The 15,209-nt window shown below is 38.1% G+C and overlaps 2 protein-coding genes across 4 annotated transcripts; one reads left to right on the plus strand and one right to left on the minus strand.

The window, feature by feature from the left end:
• Positions 1-682: 682 nt before the first annotated feature.
• kl (klotho) lies at positions 683-13,652 on the plus strand. 3 transcript variants are annotated; one of them, XR_007969528.1, is made up of 6 exons: positions 683-1,466; positions 1,719-2,229; positions 3,077-3,345; positions 4,353-5,478; positions 6,321-6,778; positions 13,539-13,652. XR_007969528.1 is itself a non-coding variant. In XM_052116139.1 (5 exons), the coding sequence occupies exons 1-5, from the start codon at positions 741-743 to the stop codon at positions 6,659-6,661; spliced, it is 2,934 nt and encodes a 977-aa protein (XP_051972099.1). In that variant the 5' UTR covers positions 683-740; the 3' UTR covers positions 6,662-7,625. The 3 variants fall into 3 exon arrangements, 2 of the variants coding, with proteins under 2 accessions (XP_051972099.1, XP_051972098.1); XM_052116139.1 differs by lacking the exon at positions 13,539-13,652 and having other exon boundaries at positions 3,116-3,345; positions 6,321-7,625; XM_052116138.1 differs by lacking the exon at positions 13,539-13,652 and having other exon boundaries at positions 6,321-7,624.
• Positions 7,928-10,380, minus strand: rfc3 (replication factor C (activator 1) 3). Its single transcript, XM_052116140.1, has 9 exons — positions 10,194-10,380; positions 9,799-9,936; positions 9,643-9,710; positions 9,428-9,525; positions 9,073-9,254; positions 8,726-8,862; positions 8,486-8,584; positions 8,278-8,347; positions 7,928-8,162 (listed from the first exon to the last, which is right to left on the minus strand). Exons 1-9 carry the CDS (start codon positions 10,278-10,280, stop codon positions 7,971-7,973), a joined length of 1,071 nt encoding a protein of 356 aa, XP_051972100.1. The 5' UTR covers positions 10,281-10,380; the 3' UTR covers positions 7,928-7,970.
• Positions 13,653-15,209: the final 1,557 nt, after the last annotated feature.

The raw sequence follows: 15,209 nt of genomic DNA on the forward strand, positions 1-15,209 counted from the left end.
TAAAATACAAAATTGTTCTTAAAATAAAAAAGATTTATCGTAATTCCAGTAGGCTGGTTTATTAATATTATATAATTTAATGATATGTACAGTTGTGAACTGTAAAATATACAGTTACCAATTTGACATCCTATATAATGCCTGAAACATCATATTTGTTTACTTTGAATTTCTGACATTCACAGCTGCCATTTTTTGCCATTTTTTTTTTTTTTTTTTTGTTGTTGTAGTTGTAGTAGTAGTAGTTTGTCCACTTTTTAATGCCTTTGCTTTTAACATTTCATAGAATAGAGCTGTATTTAATTTATAAACTGTGTAATATGCAAGAAAGTGTGTCATTGAATAACTTATTTTAATTACTGGATAGCTATGTGATTACTATTCCTGTAATATACAATACGGTGTATTCCTACTAAGCGTTTAAGAGATATCCAATAGTTCATTAGAGCCACAGGGAAAAACATTAATGGTTTTAGTTGTTATATAAGCGGTTTCCTGTTATACAGAGGAAATTTAATATTATACTGGCTGGAAGTGCACAGTGCTTGGAAACCTATTTACATGTCAAGTGCCTCGGTAATAATTGATAGAGTTTCTGAGAGGACAAAAAAACGGGCCCAGATGGGGCCAAGTGGGTTATACCACATTTGTGACTGCAAACAGTAAGGGGAGAGGTAAGGGACAAAACTCACTTGTTTTCATAGTATTACAATTGCAAAGCTGTCCGGCTCTCTGACACCATGGAAGTTACATGGCTGTTTTTGGCACTAATATTCTTCAGTCAACTACTGTGGACAGCAGCTAATCCAGGTACAGGACTGCACACATGGGATAGATTTGCCAAACTTCCATATCCCGGTGACAAAGCCTTCCTATATGATACTTTCCCTGATACATTTATTTGGGCTGTCGGCACTGCTGCATATTCAGTGGAGGGAGCCTGGGAGAAAGACGGGAAGGGCAAGTCTATCTGGGACACTTTTACACGTGGAGGCACCCGTGTATCCAGAGGCGACGTGGGTAGTGACAGTTATCACAACATCGCAGGGGACCTTCGGGCGTTACAGCAACTTGAAGTCAGTCACTACAGATTTTCTCTGTCCTGGCCACGCATTTTCTCCAATGGCACCAAAGAAAGTTACAATGAAAAAGGGGTGGAATATTATAAAAATCTAATTCGTGGTTTAAAGGATATAGAAGTGCAACCTGTGGTGACTTTATATCATTGGGACCTTCCTGACCATTTGCAGACCGGCTTTGGAGGTTGGAATAATTCAATAATGGTGGAACTATTCAGAGAATATGCAGACTTTTGTTTTAAAACATTTGGAGCAGATGTGAAATTTTGGATTACCATTGACAATCCTTTTGTTGTGGCCTGGCATGGATATGGAACTGGGGTTGTGGCACCTGGGATTAAAAATGACTCAGATTTGCCTTTCAGAGTTGGACACAATCTTTTGAAGGTAATAAGCTACTCAAATGTATGATTTTATTTGTTAGATTTGACTAGATAGATAGATAGATACATACATACATACATAGATAGCTTGGACTATATTGCTCTAGTGTACATTTTATGTCATTCATAATAATTCATAATTTTGATAGCATGTGGTGAAACTGCACTCTCTAATCATCTACTGAAATCAAATTTTTTTCAATTTTATACAGTACAGTTTTTAGTTTTTTTTTACAATTGTCTTGTTGCTTTCTAGGCACATGCTGCAGCCTGGCACCTGTACGACGACCAATATCGTGCCAGTCAGGGGGGACAAGTGTCCATGGCTCTTGCTTCACACTGGATCAAACCTAGCAGAACCAGGCTGGAGAACCGCAGAGCCTGCCAGTGTTCTCTGGATTTTGTGCTTGGCTGGTTCGCCCGCCCGTTGTTTGTGGATGGAGGCTATCCGCCCTGCATGAAACGCAATCTGACCCACAGACTGCCGTCCTTCACGGAGGCCGAGAGCATGTACATTAATGGAACAGCTGACTTCTTTGCCCTGTCTCATGGACCTGCTCTTAGTTTTCAGCTAATTAATGACAGCCTGCGCTTTGGCCAGACTGAAGACCTGGACCTGAGGATGCTGCTGTACTGGGTCCAAGCAGAGTACAACAATCCACCTATATTTGTAGTGGAGAGTGGCTGGTATGGAGGTGGCAATACAAAAACAAAGGATGCCAAGCATATGTATTACCTGAAGCGCTTTATTATGGAGACTCTGAAAGGTAGATGGGTGAACTGTAAGATATTTGATCAACTGATCAGAAGGCAATGATAATATATGACAAAGCAAAAAGACATCACCCCTGAAAAATATATCCAGTATACACTGTATATTATATATATATGCATATATATATATATATATATATATATATATATATATATATAGATAGATAGATGGATGGATGGATGGATAGATAGATAGATAGATAGATAGATAGATAGATAGATAGATAGATAGATAGATAGATAGATAGATAGATAGATAGATAGATAGATAGATAGGTAAATACAAGACTACTTGTGAAAATGCTTCTATATTCAATACAATTTGTTTTAATTTCAATATCTATATGATCAGGTTAAGAATATGAGTGACAAGTGAATTTCAGTATTTCTTATTATTTGGTGACTCTTTTGCTTTACTCACAATATGAACCTGAGCTTGCATGGACTCCACAAGGTTATGCAAAACATGATGATCCTTGTTTTCCCAGCATTATTTGAGAATGTTCCAAAGAGCATCTTGTCTGCTTCAATGGAAGCAAGGAAATCTGACTTTTTGTACAAAGTAGCCAACATGGTCAAAGTCACAAATTTCCATATTTGAGTCTAGCATTTTAAATATTTTTTATTCATTTTAGGTATAACTTTTCTATGTTTTTTTTTTTTTTAAATACTTAGTGTTTATTTCCTGGTTTAATATAGGTTTAGAATGTCAGATTTTCAATTTAGTCTATTGGAGTCGAACCTACAGTATAATAATAATCATTTTAAGAATTCAGATTTCTTACATTATTATTTTAAACATTTATTTAAGAGTGCTTTAAGATGTGCTTCTCTTTACAGCAATCCGCTTTGACCAAGTTAATGTGATTGGCTACACAGCCTGGTCTCTGCTGGACGGGTATGAGTGGTACCGCGAATATGGTATACGACGAGGACTGTTCTATGTGGATTTCAACACTCCTGATATGAAGAGAGAGCCAAAGACATCTGCCACTTTCTATAGCAAACTCATAGAAAAGAATGGCTTCCCACAGCTGCCCGAGAACCGTCCTGCACATGGTGTCTTTCCCTGTGATTTTGCCTGGGGAGTGGCGGCCAACTCCATACAGGTACAGCTCTAAATTTGGGATCACTTTGATTGATCAGTTTACCCAGTTCAATTAAGCATTCAGTACAAATAGCGTGATCTCTCTTAACAGAAAGTTTATAGGTGGCATTTTAGATGTAATAAATGCATTAAAAAGGAGTAGATACTTATATATAATGGTAATGGAATACTAATAATGGGAAAATGGACATTTTGCTTCATGAATTGGGAAATCTACATAGTATGCCAATCAGATAATGATTATAAATATATAATCCTTTTCCCTTAATATTAATGATTCAAGCAAACATATACAGTATTTGTGAACAAGACATTGGAAAATGGTGTTAGCGGGCTGCAAAGGTTTCTTTGTCAAGTGAACTTGTAATTTATTACAATAATAATATTTACAAGTCTTCTTAAATTTGGGGGATTTGCAATTATTTATCTGAAATTCAGGGTTGGAAAAATAGTTTCTGTTAATGTTGCTATGTTTTTGATAAGTAAAATGTACGAATTTACACAGCAGGGACACACACCAGGATAGGTTTTATGCTGGAAACTTAAAAGTAAATGAATATTTAATCTACAGTAAATAAGTAATGAAAGGTCATATGTACATATTTGGATGAACATGCTGACAATGGTAGTTAATTCACATTTGATCCAAACCCAGAAATGGCACAAAGAGATTTCCTTGCTTTTGTACACCGACATATAAAGTTCAGTGTGGTTAGCAAATCAAACTGATTTGATTGTTCTTGATTTTTTCCCATTAGTTGTTTGTTGTGAGTTGGAGGATTAAAGTTCATTTTTGTAGAACCTAGATTCTCTGTAGATCATATGGTGTGTTTAGCCTTTACCTTTGACCTATGTTCAAAACCTTAGAACTTAAATATACAACGTAATATCATTTGTATATACAGCACCTAAAGTTCATTCAATTCAACCCACTTAAATTAATGTGAATACATGAACTTGCTCTATTGCCAACTGAAATTATCTGAATTTTTCGATCCACTTTTGAAGGTTGAAACCACACCTACCCAGTTTGCAGACCCCAGTGTGTACATTTGGAACATTTCGGGTAATGGAGAGCTAAAAAAGGTCCCAGGTGTGCAGGCTCCCGCTCTGCGCAGGGCATGGCATTGTGCTGATTATGCCAGCATACACCAGCAGGTGTCTGATGTGCAGCGCATGCAGGTCTCACACTTCCATTTCTCCCTCAACTGGTCCTCCATCATTCCAACGGGCAGAGTGTCTGACGCTAACAAAACACTGCTAAACTACTACCACTGCTTTGTTAGTGAGCTACGAAAGGTTAACGTAACCCCAGTTGTGACCCTTTGGCACCATACCGGTAAACTGTCCAGCCTACCTGCACCCATGGAGGCAAGTGGGGGCTGGCAGAGTGAGGAGACAGTCCAAGCCTTTGCCAACTATGCCAGGTTGTGTTTCCAACGGCTTGGAACTCATGTCAAGCTGTGGATCACGCTGAATGAGCCCAATGATGAAGAGCTTGAATACGCAGTGGGCCACCAGCTTCTTCGTGCCCATGCATTAGCTTGGCGCATTTATGACGGTGAGTTCCGCAAAGCTCAAGGTGGCAAGGCATCACTGGTTCTTCATATGGACTGGGTCGAACCTGCATTTTCTTTCAACAGAGAAGACGTGGAGCCTGCTAACCGAGTCTTGGACTTTCGAGTTGGCTGGTTTGCGGAGCCCATCTTTGGTAGCGGGGATTATCCTCCAGTGATGCGTAGCTGGCTCCAACAGCGAAACAATATAGATCTCTTCAATTATCACTTACCAACGTTCAGTGAAGAGGATCACCAGTTGGTTAAAGGAACCTATGATTTCTTCGCCATCAGTCACTTTACTACCTCAATGGTATATGACGGGGTAGAGGACAAATACACCTTCAAGGACAAGTTGCAGGTGCAGTTGATATCTGATGTCACTTGGATCATGTCTCCGAGACGCAACTCTCCTGTGGTCCCCTGGGGTCTTCGCAAGGCACTAAATTGGGTTAACTCTAGATATAAAGGGGTTCCCATTTACGTGATGGCCAACGGTGTTCAAGAGGATACTGCTAGGTTTAAAGATAGCTTGCGTGTCTACTACCTTTACAACTACATTAATGAAGCCTTAAAAGGTGAGTCACCTTACATTTTGTGTAAACTTTAGACCTGTCAATTTGTTAATTTGTTAAGTGTTAATTTGGCTTGATTTATTATACAGAAAAGAAAACATTATATGATGAAATAAAAAAAACGCAATTAACAATTCTTGTCCCTTGACCCATAACTAAATTCCACAAAAAGGTATTTTCCTACTATCGGAAAACAAATCAGGCTTGAGTTACTGTACCACCTGTATCACCTTTTCTTAGAAAAAATCTATTATAATTGGCAATTATAATTTGAAATTGATTGACAGACTTAGGCCCCATCCACACAAATAAATTTTAGTTTGAAAATGCATTGAATTTGCTACATTTACACCTTCCATCTAAACTAGGTTGGCATTTTCGTCACTCAGAGCATTTTGAAAGCGCACTCCATTACTGCATACTTTGGAAAACAATGATGTTTGGAGTGGATGTGGCCATATTTAGCTTCAGATAGTATTTGTCAATACTTTTGTGCACTGTTCAGGAAACATTTCATTTTGACAGAACTGTAATTCAATTGGATAAGTTCTGATGACTCAAAACTATGCCATCTCTATTTAGGGATGCAAAGCTCACACTGAACACACATAACAGTGGCATAACGCAGCGGTTTAATTATTAAGCAGAAACCTAGGGAAACAGTTTGCTGAACTCAACTAGCAAGCCGCTCTACATCTTAAGCTTTGGAGAAACATTTGTTTACTGTTCCCATATCCAGACAATGCCTTATTTACCACCTGAATTAGCTTTATATTTACGTCACAGGTACATAGTAGTTAGCATCAGAGTTTAATCTTTTTCTAACCTCTGGTTTGTTCTTTTAGCGTATTCACTGGATGGCATTGATCTGAAAGGCTATTTTGCATATGCATTCAACGACCAACGGGATCCAGGCTTTGGCATGTATGGTCATGTGCAAGAGGAGGTCATTTTAAAATCTTCACTAGACCATTATAGAAACATTATCAACCATAATGGCTTTCCTGCCCCAGGTACAATTCCACAGCAGTGTACCCATGCCTCAGTGCACTGCTCTGGGTGTTATATCCTAACCAAGCAGCCTATCGTTGGTTTTCTGTCTCTAGTGGCCATTTGTATGCTCATTACAATATGCCTTTTTATCTACTATGCAATCAAGAGGCACAAATTAACTACAAAACGATGAAAGAAAAGGGTTTCTTGGCTTGGTTGGACTCCTTTCTTATTATTTATTTATTTTTCTTAATGGTTGGCGAAGTATATGGCAACAAGGAGAAATAGGAATTGAAAATCAAAGACTTTCGTAAGTACAAACACCCACATTCTGTTAATATTATATCAGTGGTTATGCTTAGTTTTGTGCGAAAGGTTACAGGAGAATGCAGAGTGGCTAATAATTATAAACACAAGGAGCTACATTTTTTCAAATAATTGAATCAAGATAAAATCATACTAAAACGTTTTTAATATGACCATTATGGGCCATAAAATGATGATTACTGACTGGATTCTTTGCTTAGTTGCAAAATGAGGCTAATTTCTAAATAATTCATCCATTTAAATAATGTTATTTTAAAAAGAACCTTCACAATACTGCCTATAACACATTCTTGAATTATGGTGTTCACATTGTTTCCCTATGGATACTACATGATCAAAGAAGAACCAGCTATTTATTTAATGTAAAAAGACTATTTATTAGTTGGAGAAAAATATTGCTTTATTTAGTGCTTTTAATTGCATAGCAGTTTAATTACAATGTAGAGTTTAAGTATTTTACTCTGCCTGGCATGTTAAAGAGGGCCATACTGTGGTTAGTTTAATGAAACATTTTAATGTGTGCTTTTACTTTATAGTATGCTTAAAAGAAAATGTATTTAATATTATAATTTTATATGGATGTATTTAATTATCTGCTGGTGGTGGTGTAGTGGTCTAAGCACATAACTAGTAATCTGGTAATCAGAAGGACACTGGTTCAAACCCCACAGCCACCACCATTGTGTCCTTGAGCAAGGCACTTAACTCCAGGTTGCTTGTCCCTATAATAAGTGCTCTGTAAGTCACTTTGGATAAAAGCATCTGCCAAATGCATAAATGTAAATAAACATGTGACACATCTTATAGCCTTAAACTATAAATGTATATACACTTTTATGCCATTTTGTTAAGTATCTAAGACTTCTCTTTTTTTTTCATGCTTAAAATCCAAAATATGTTACTTTTTTTTTTTTAAGGCTTTCATTCCATTTGTAATTTACATTCACAATATCTTTTTCTTCTGTATTTGTTTAGAAATAAGACAAGTATTAATACATCTTATAGCATCCGCATTCTGTAATCTGACTTCCAACCATGCAGTACTCTACTCTACTCTACTCTACCTTTATCATATTCCCAAAAGGCAAAAACAAGTCAAAACTTTTAGAAAAAAATACTTTTATTATGAAAAAAAATCAGGCATCTTAAATATCTTTCATTTAGGCTACAATGACTCAGAACATGAAGTTGTCAAGTCCATCTTCCATAAACTTCTTGTAGATGGCCATGAATTTGGCTACAAATGCCTCCAGGTGGTAGATTGCTTTGTTGCCCAGCTGCAGTCTGTGCTCATAGTATGCAGCCATCTGAGCCACTTCAGCTTTCAGGTGCCCATCACAGTTACTAAGCAACTCTGTCACCAGGCCCTGGAATACCATGGAAGTATAAAGTGTTAATGCAGTAATTGACCACGATTGGGTAACTTTTGTCCCAAATCAGATATATTGTTCAGCACAAAATATAATTTGCCCGCAAATATACCTTCATGATGATTTCTGGTGGGATGCAATGTGTAAGAAGTTCATATAGTCGTGCTCGAACCTCCAAAAGTCTGCAAGAGTATAACGGACAACAATTTAGCTGTTCATTCTCATTCTTGTGACATTGAGAAGCCCTGCATTTTTATAAGCACAAGCAAACAGCTAGTGAATTTTTAGTTTTTGCTTCAATAGATGCATTTTGTTCTGACCTTTGAGGGCTCTGCTGACTGACAATAGCATTAGCTGTCTCTCTAAGGTACACCTCCCAGTCTGTTTCAGGAATATCTTGATCTGGAGAGAATGGATACCTGAATAAAAAACATATAGACATCATTTCTATTCAACATTGATAATGCAAGTTATTCTTAAAGTAAAAGCAAATTCAGCTTCCTTGGAGCAACGGCTTAGAAATACACATAAATAAGCCTGATCCTATTGCTTTCACTTACTGCTGTACCCTGCAGGCTTCACACATCAGAAGGGCTTTGCGAAGGTTGCGGCCAGACTTCTCAGCGATCTGTTTGGCCAGCTCAGAAGGAAGTAGCAGCCCCTCCTTCCTGCACACACCTGACAGAACACTGCACACCTGAGAGGAGGGAGGGAGGAACTATCAGTTTCAGATATCAATGAGAACACACTTAACCTAAATGCAAGATACAGTTCTGATAGTAACTTAGCTGGACACATAGCATTTATATGTACTTTACTATATGTTTTTTTTTTTTTAAATAGTACATGGACAAACATATTAGTCAAGATATTTTATAATAATAGATTATAGAAAGTGCAACCACACCTCTTCCACACTTGGCAGGGGGACTCTCACAGCCAGGCACCTGCTCCTGATAGGAGCGATCACTTTAGAGGTGGAGTTACAGCATAGAATCAGTCGGCAGGTGGACATGTACTTCTCCATCGTACGTCGCAAGGCATGCTGAGCATCTTTAGTGAGCCTGTCCACCTCCGTCAATAGCACCACTGGGATTAAACCAGGAACATCATTATCTATACTAAAAGCTATATTGAGTCTGTGATAGATATAATGAGATACCATCAAATCAAGTCCCAGCTCATGTCTACTGCACAGCTTTAGATTAATGATCTAATACAATATGATGAATGCCTCTGCCAATGAATGAACAAAGCCAAACCTTTGAACTCCCTCTGAGCACTGGACTGAATCTGTTGAGACTGAGCAACCGTTTTTATCAGCTCCTGAATGACCACACGGTCACTGTTCCCGGCATCACTGAGGACAAACGGGTCAGACATGTCACATGAGTGATCTGGTAGTGAAATAAAGCTCTAAACATAAATGGCATTTACACACACACAGCTAATGTAATCGAGTGGAACTTTTCATTACCTAGGATTCACCTCTATATGGTAGTTGCTGGCAATGGTGTTGATTTCAAGTTTCTTTTTAGATGGAGTCTACAAGAGACAAACGCTAATGTTAAGCCTCATAATTAATAATGGTTTACATCAACTTACATCATTGATCAGGAATTGCTTTATATACCGTAATAGACTGATGCTCAATCCTGAGTTTTTCCACCCCAGGGCCATACAGCTCTCTCAGCAGACACATGATGCGGGTTTTCTTCCCAGCACCAGCCGGTCCATAAACCAACAAGTGTGGAAAGTCACCACATTGGACCTGCAAAATCAAACAGAGAGAGACTGCTTTAGAGATAGCTACCTACTTGTTTACTATAGGCTTTATTTTCATTACAGTCACTATAAAGTGTATGCATGTAATTATTTAATAGACCATTTCGAAAGACACATTTCTTCAGAGGGCTCAGTGACTTACATGGAAGGTAGTTTTAATTCAGTTTCAGTTATTATAATTGTTCAACATCACTTTAATTTGTTTTACATAATTTGAAACTTCTAGCGTTGTTGCAGTATTACCAGATTTTTTAGTTGATTTGCTTGCTCCTTGTGATAGTCCAGTTTAGCCAAAGACGTTGGTCTGTATTTGTCGACCCATAAACTCATTTTGTGCTCTGAAAACTGAGAATATTACTCCGATATGAAGATGAAACGCAATGTTATTGTGAGCCCTCTGCTACCGAGAAACATTAACCCGCGCAACGCGCTGTCAACACACCGACTACAGGGAGCGATAAGGGACAGTAGTTTTGTCGTATCAAAAATTCAATACACTGTGGAACTCTTTTTCTGATTATCGACAATTAATTCGCAGAATGAACTATTGAAGAATAAGATAGACCATAATATATAACTATATATATATAGTTTGTTTATATATTTAATCCAGTGGTGTATTAAATGTTTATGTTGTATGTTGTAAAAATGACTGTTGTAATTAAATGTAATTATTACTCTATCTAACTAATAAACTAATTCATAATACGCAATAAACTGTTAAGCATTGTAGCTAATATGAGTGTAGTAATGTTCACGTTAACAAGTTATCTAGTATTATCACTTATATCCTACATAAGAATTAATGTTTTTTTGTTTTCTTTGTATACTATGTTCTTTTCTCTGTATATTTTCTCTGTATATATATATATATATATATATATATATATATATATATATATACGTTTAGAAGGGAAATAAATGTATAACGCAAATTATGGTTACTCAAGATATTTGTGCATCAGACGCTGTACATGTCCCGCCCTTTATTGAAGCTGAAATATGATTGGCTAGCAAATATTCAATCGCACCTAAATTGAACGTTCTGATTGGTGGATCAGATTATTCGGACTGTCTGTCTTGCCAGTGCCATCAGTCGCAGCTCGCGCAGCACTGTGGAGAGAATCACGTTAGTACATTGAAAATATTCCGGGTCAAAAGACTACTTGTTGTTCTGGCGGTCATACGTATCATCAAATATTTCAGGTGGGCATACGTAAAATCCTACAAAAAAAGATTGTACAGTACTGATTTAATTACATTCCTGACTTTACATTAGTCTACCTAATCTTATTTTTTATTTAGACAATGACAATCCTTTGAGAAGAAATAAAGAAACAAAAATTAAAAATGCATTGAAAATAAAATCTAATTAAATTGAGGCGATTATCTCAACCAGTAGATGGCGACTGTAAACCGTTTTATAATTCCCCTGTACTAAATATTACTGAGCTAGACGTGTTATTGTAAATTCTGCCTTTTTCATGACGCAAACGTGACCGTTTGTGTTCTTGAAGGAGAGACTGAAACATATGAAGTCCCAAATTCCCCAATGTTTCTACCTTATTAACAGAATGTCTGTAAATTATACACGATAAATAAGCTAAACATGTTTATAATATAGGCCTACAATAACCTTTTGGGGAAAAAAAGTTTTCCTCCCCAATTTGGAATGCCCGATTCCCAATGCTCTCTCTAACGCCCGTTTCACACATACTCCGTGTGCAGTGCGTATAGCGTATATTTAATGAGTTTATTCTCAAGATTGTATTTCGACTTTTTTCTCGAAATTTAACGAGTTTAATCTCGCATTATAATGACTTTAATCTCGAGATGGTTTTATTTTTTTATTATTGCTTGGCCCTAATCCTCTTCCGTACGATCTTATATTGAAATATGGATCTGCTTAAAAATGTTTTGTATTATATTAGTTTCAAAAATATTGAAAGTTATGGACAGCTATACGTAAAAATCCAAGTTTATTTAACTAAATAATCATTTATATTTTTGAGGTCGCTAAACTTATTGTATTAAGTTAATGTAATTTAAGATCCAACTTGAATTGTTACTTTGGGCAAACTAATTTGCCTGAAGTTGAGTAAACTTAAAAATGCTTTGCATCTGGTTGCCTTACTTTTTTAAGTTTACTCAACTTTTAATTTTTTACAGTGTTGCAAAAACATAGTGTTATGAATTTTAAGCAAGTATTTCTTGCATTTTGTATCACTGGTGTTGTGGGTGGTTGCTAGGGCATAATTATATATTTGCTAAGGTGTTCTGGGTGGATTTTAGCATGTTGCTATGTGGTTGCTCGGGTTGTCTGGGTGGTTGCGTGGGCGTTAGGTGGTTGATTGTGTGTTCTGTGTGGTTGCATAATCTCTGTAAAGTCTCTATGAAATTTGGGTGCCACCTTCAGTGTGTAAATGGTTTTCTTTGCCGTTTTATGGCATACCATGCAAAGATTGTTTGATTTCTTAGAAAAGTAATAACCACATGTTGATTTGAGGTATTAACCATTTGCTTAGCACAGATGGTACCCTCCAAAGTGTAATTCTTAGGATGAGAAGTTTGTTCAAATCTGAGTAATGAGTAATGTAGCAGGCACCACTAATTAATGGAAAATATGCAAGTAAAACACAATCAGCTTTGATTTAAGAGTGATTAATTGTCAGCTTGGAATCAGCAAGAAGTTCTGATTGACAGCAATATAATAAAATGTTATATGTATAGTACTAATAACAGAATACTAATTGTCGTGATTGTTTGAGTGCATGTTCTCAACTTTAATAATTGTCATACGTCATTAAAGTATTAATATATCTTTAAATATAACTCATGCAAGGATATTTTTTCACAGCAGTGAAAGATGTACAATGCTCTTGGCATTTAAAATGCCATGTAAGCTTTGTCCACATTCAGAGATGGCAAGGTGTTGTTAAAAGTGGTTCAATCTGCCATTTATTTTTCTATTCTAACTCTCTCTGATCTCTAGATTTCCCATGAACAGAGAACAAATCAATAGATGTCAATCACAATGCTAATTTTCGTTGTGATGCTATAAGATGCACTAGAGAGAGTTGTTGGGACTGTCTTGAAGATTTATCCATGCTTTCATCCTTAAACCTTTGAATGGCCTCTAAAACATCCATTACTATATGTTTTTCGACTACATTAAAGAACCCATGATAGCTTGTTGAGTGCAGTTTTTATTCTGTTGTGACATATTTACATGGGTACTTTCTCATTCTAGAGAGCATTCATTTGTACACGTTCTTGTGTGCAAGATGAGTCATTAATATTGTGATCTGTTTTCGCGAAAGAGAAAGACAGAATGAAAGAACGTTATTTTAAATGTGTATCTGTTAAAATGTATTTTGTTCACTTTTAGGGGTGCACTATCCTATAGATGACCTCAAAGTGTACATACATGGGCTAGAAGCTACAACACTTGACCAAAGGAATTCCTGGGGATGTTTTTGGGAATGTAGTCCTCTTTGGACTATGGTAGAAAGCTTAATAACATGTTCTGATGTATGACTCTTAAATTCTCTTTGCACTCTCCACTGATCAATCCCATCCTTCTCACAGGGCTAAGGGGACATTACTGCCTGTTCTGACCATATAACACTGATGATATTTAAAACGTGGTCCAGTCTGCCCGGAGTTGAGGGGATCCGGGACACTTCCAGGATCAATGCCCTGTAATGGAACTGGGGATGGTGGTCCGGATCCCAGACACTCCGCATGCTGCCTCCGATTGGGCCAGAGTGTACCGGTAAGAGTCAAGAGGGTACTCACAAAGCATTGGTGGACACGGGTTGTAATCAAACCACTATCCACCAACGCTTGGTTCAACGTGAGACTTTGGGCACCACCAAAAGGGTGAGGGTGAAGTGTGTGCATGGGGATATTCACAATTACACCGTGGTGACCTTTGTGATAAAGTTTTTGGGAAATAAACATAAGAGTGGAGGCTGCGTTAAGTTCCCGCCTCACCCATCTGCTGATTTTGGGGACTAATTGGCCTGAATTTAGAAATGTGTTAAAGGGAATATGCACAGATGGGTCCTTCATAAAAGCGATGAGATGTGAAATGTGCAATGCTCTGGCAAGGGAGGCGGAGCCGAGGCCGAGGTGGGGTGAGGCCATAGACATATAAATATATATTTATATGTCTATGGGTGAGGCTGCAGCCCCTGCCATCCTCAGGGGATTTCCCAAAGGGGATTTGCCTTTAGAGCAGTCGCAAGACAAACCCTCAAGCATGCCTTCGACCAAGTGAGCATGATCGATGGTCAATAACTCCGGCCGAATATCGCACTTTCATATCCCTATTTCGCGATTATAAACATGCGGTTGTATAGAGTGATGCAGGATCCACAAACAAAGGAAGGTACAATCCAGCTCTTAATACCAGGAGCTGTTGGGAAATGGTGTTCCAGGGGGCTCATTATAATCCCATGGTGGGTCATCTAGGGTAAAGAAAAACACTGAACTGTCTAATAGCCTGATTTTATTGGCCAGGCATTGGCGGTAATGTCCACAGGTGGTGTGCAACAGGCCGCAAATGTCAGCTGGTGAACCTGCCGGCCACCCCATCGAGGTCCGCTGATCGAGGTCCTCTTCGAGAGAATTGGCATGGACCTCGTCGGGCCATTAGAGCAGTCCGCATGTGGACATCGCTTTGTATTAGTCCTAGTGGATTATGCAATGCGATATCCGGAAGCAGTGCCTTTATGCATTATCTCCGCTCGTAGTGTTGCAGAGGCACTTTTAAAAATAATCTCCCATGTGGGGATTCTGAAAGAGATCCTCGCTGATCAGGGCACAACCTTTATGTCACAGACACTACTGTGTCAGCGCGGTGTGCTTGATGTCATACGCGAAGCTTGGGAGGAAGGACCTTCATCCGGTAGAAATGAAATTCAATACATTCTTGATCTTCGAGCAAAACTCCATACCTTGGGGTAACTATCACAGGAGAATTTGCTCCAAGCTCAAGACTGTATAACAGGGGAATTCGGCTGTGGGAATTAAGCCGGGAGATAAGGTACTAGTATTTCTCCCCTCACCGAGCTCCAAATTAAGTGGCAAGGACCCTTTGAGGTCACACGACAAGTTGGGGGGGGCAAACCGATAGAGGGGCCGCAAGTCAAATATATCACCTCAACCTCCTGAAATTATGGAGGGAGCGGTCCCTGTGACGTTGGCTACAGTAGTTCTGGAGAAGGCGGAGCTTGGGCCAGAGATTAATACAAA

Source organism: Xyrauchen texanus, chromosome 43, assembly GCF_025860055.1.
Source record: "Xyrauchen texanus isolate HMW12.3.18 chromosome 43, RBS_HiC_50CHRs, whole genome shotgun sequence".
In the NCBI taxonomy this organism is placed as follows: Eukaryota; Metazoa; Chordata; class Actinopteri; order Cypriniformes; family Catostomidae; genus Xyrauchen; species Xyrauchen texanus.

Excerpts from the sequence above, each read along its gene's own strand:
- kl (XM_052116138.1), top strand. The coding sequence starts at position 741 with ATGGAAGTTACATGGCTGTTTTTGGCACTAATATTCTTCAGTCAACTA. Across the intron at positions 3,346-4,352 it reads TGGCGGCCAACTCCATACAG|GTTGAAACCACACCTACCCA; the intron begins GTACAGCTCTAA and ends CCACTTTTGAAG. Across the intron at positions 5,479-6,320 it reads CATTAATGAAGCCTTAAAAG|CGTATTCACTGGATGGCATT; the intron begins GTGAGTCACCTT and ends TTGTTCTTTTAG.
- rfc3 (XM_052116140.1), bottom strand. The coding sequence starts at position 10,280 with ATGAGTTTATGGGTCGACAAATACAGACCAACGTCTTTGGCTAAACTG. Across the intron at positions 9,937-10,193 it reads CAAATCAACTAAAAAATCTG|GTCCAATGTGGTGACTTTCC; the intron begins GTAATACTGCAA and ends TTGATTTTGCAG. Across the intron at positions 9,711-9,798 it reads TTGAGCATCAGTCTATTACG|ACTCCATCTAAAAAGAAACT; the intron begins GTATATAAAGCA and ends TGTCTCTTGTAG.